Source organism: Hipposideros armiger, unplaced genomic scaffold (assembly GCF_001890085.2).
Source record: "Hipposideros armiger isolate ML-2016 unplaced genomic scaffold, ASM189008v1 scaffold_316, whole genome shotgun sequence".
Classification (NCBI taxonomy): domain Eukaryota; kingdom Metazoa; phylum Chordata; class Mammalia; order Chiroptera; family Hipposideridae; genus Hipposideros; species Hipposideros armiger.
The window spans coordinates 1401413-1403639 of NW_017731666.1; the positions used below are offsets into that span (position 1 = coordinate 1401413).

The 2227-nt window shown below is 67.8% G+C and overlaps 1 protein-coding gene across 2 annotated transcripts in view; it reads left to right on the forward strand.

Annotated features, from left to right (window-relative positions):
- Window positions 1-1907: 1907 nt before the first annotated feature.
- The window catches only part of CHD5 (chromodomain helicase DNA binding protein 5), a 63213-nt gene continuing 62893 nt past the window's right edge, over window positions 1908-2227 (forward strand). Inside the window, exon 1 of one of the 2 annotated variants that reach the window (XM_019660366.1) lies at window positions 1908-2164. In XM_019660366.1, the coding sequence (XP_019515911.1) occupies window positions 2086-2164 (79 nt within the window). In that variant the 5' untranslated portion in view covers window positions 1908-2085. The remainder of the gene's footprint in view (window positions 2165-2227) is intronic. The other variant, XM_019660365.1, reaches the window with a different exon arrangement.

Genomic DNA, 2227 nt, shown 5'->3' on the forward strand with positions numbered 1-2227 from the left:
GTGTGGTGTGTGTGAGTGTGTGGGGTGTGTGTGGGGGGCTTTCTGGTGATGGGAAATACTGTAAGTCAGAAAGTGGTACGGAACCTGTGGAAGTATCCTGACCTCATCCTGCCAGCTGGGAGGAGCTGGGACAGGGCTGGTAACTGAGGGGTGGTGGGCATGTTTGGGGGTGCTTAGGGTTTTTTCCTGGATGGTTAACAGTTCTGGAAAGTGCAAGGCAGCCTTGTCAGGGAAAATGCAGGCCGGCCAGAGCATCAGTGATCCCGGGCCCCCTCGGCCAGATGCCCAGTGATGTGAAACAGCCTTGGACCACCAGTTGCCCGCCTCCCTGATTGATGCCTTTCCCTTGGTCCTTGCAGGCCGCCTGCAGAGGCTCATTCAATGTCTCTCTAGTGTGGTTTAAAAGTGATCTGGGAGGAGAAGGGATTCCCAGTGCCCTGCACTGTGATCTAGGAGGCTGTACAGACCTGCCCATGCCTAGGAACGAATGAAGAGCAGCTTTTGTTTGGGGCTTGCTGGCAATTAATTTGGATGGGAAGGGGGAGGGAAAATTGGCTACACATCGGCCCAGCCAGCCCCCCCCCCCAGGCCATCCATCACCTTCAGGGCTTCAGGGCACAGCTTGGACACCGCTTAGACTCACCACTGCTTGGGGTGTGGCCACCTTCCCAAGAGGTCTTGCACAGGGGTGCTCTCCCAGAGCAGGCACACCTCTCCTGGTTCCCCAAAGGCCCCAGGAAAGGGAGAGTCCTCCTGGTGATGAGTGTGGCAGGATGCTGGTGAACGCCAGCCTGGATGGGGCGCAGGGGCTCAGCCAAGACCAGAGGGGTTGGTGCTACAGAGGAGATGGCCACCCCGTTTTTGGCTTCCCAAGTCAGGCGGATCCTGCGGGCCTCTGGAAGCGACGGCGGGGGCTCCAGTGGGTTCCCCCAAACGTGTCTGGCCCGAGGCATAGGTGAGGGCTTTACTGGCCAGTCTAGGTTAGAGAGCTGGCCACCCTGCCCGCCAAGGAAACTTGCGCGCTCTTAGAGTAGCTGTAAGACTCGCTGCCTCCGAGGCTGGCTTGGCTGCGCTCACTTAAAATTCCAGCCTTGCTCCCGAGGGCTTCGGCCTCCATCTTCACCTTTAACAGCCGAGGGCCGGGAGCGGCGGCTCCTTCCCGCTCCGCGACAGGTGTCGCTTCTGAGCCGGAGTTTTGGGCAGAGCACGTCGATTCATGGCACCCCCAGGGGTCTGGGCCCAGCCTGGAGGGGCGTTTTGGAAGCGGGCACGCGGGTGGTGGGAGCGGGGTGCGACGTGGCGAGGGAGGAGCCAGCCTGCACGGCTGTTTCTGGGGGATTCGGACCCCCCTATCTGCTGAGCGGCACTTCCCCGGGCGCGAAGCACATCTTCCTTCCGCCCCGCTCTCGGAAGGGGCTTGCGGAGCCCGGGGCCACGTGCGGGAGGCGAGCGTCCCGGTGCGAGCGCGCGCAAGGCCGGCGTTCCCTGCGCTCCGCCCCGGGGGGCCTGTCTCCGCGCCCTCGGGGACCCCGGGGCTGGACGCCCGCCCGGGGCGCTCGCGGCGGCTCTCCCCGGCCTCCCGCTGGGCCCAGCCCGCCTGAGGCCCCGCTGCCCGCGCGGCCGTCGGGTCCCCGGGCGCGAACCCTCGACGGCGCCCCCTGCCGGAGCGCCCCGTCCCCGCCCCGCGCCCGGCGGCTCAGGACTAGTCTCCCAACTTGTTCTCGGCCGTTAACTAGTCGCGCCGCCGGAACGATGGGATGGGGTTGCCACAGCAACCAGACTGGACGTCACAATCCGGGCGCGTGCGGCGCCCCCCCGCCGTGCCGCCGCCACCCTCGGCAGGCTGCGGGCTCAGGCTGCGGGGCGCGGCGGGCGGAGCGGCCCCGGCTTTGCTGGAGCAGCGCGAAGGCCGCCTAGAGGAAGGGGGTCGAGACGGGGGGCGGATTTGGGGGGGCGGGCGGCCGCCATCTTCTCGCCGAGGCCGCCGCGCCCGCCTCGCGCACCGGTCCGGCAGCTCGCGGGTTAAGGCTGGCACCGCGCCCGGCGGGAGGGGGGGCGCCCACCTCCCCTCCCCCCGCGCCGGGCATGCGGGGCCCGCTGGGCACCGAGGAGGAGCCGCCGCGGCTGTTCGCGGACGAGATGGAGAACGAGGACGAGATGTCAGGTGAGCGGGGCGCCGGCCGCGCCCGGGCGGGGGGCAGGGGACCGGCGGGGCCTGCGGGCGGCG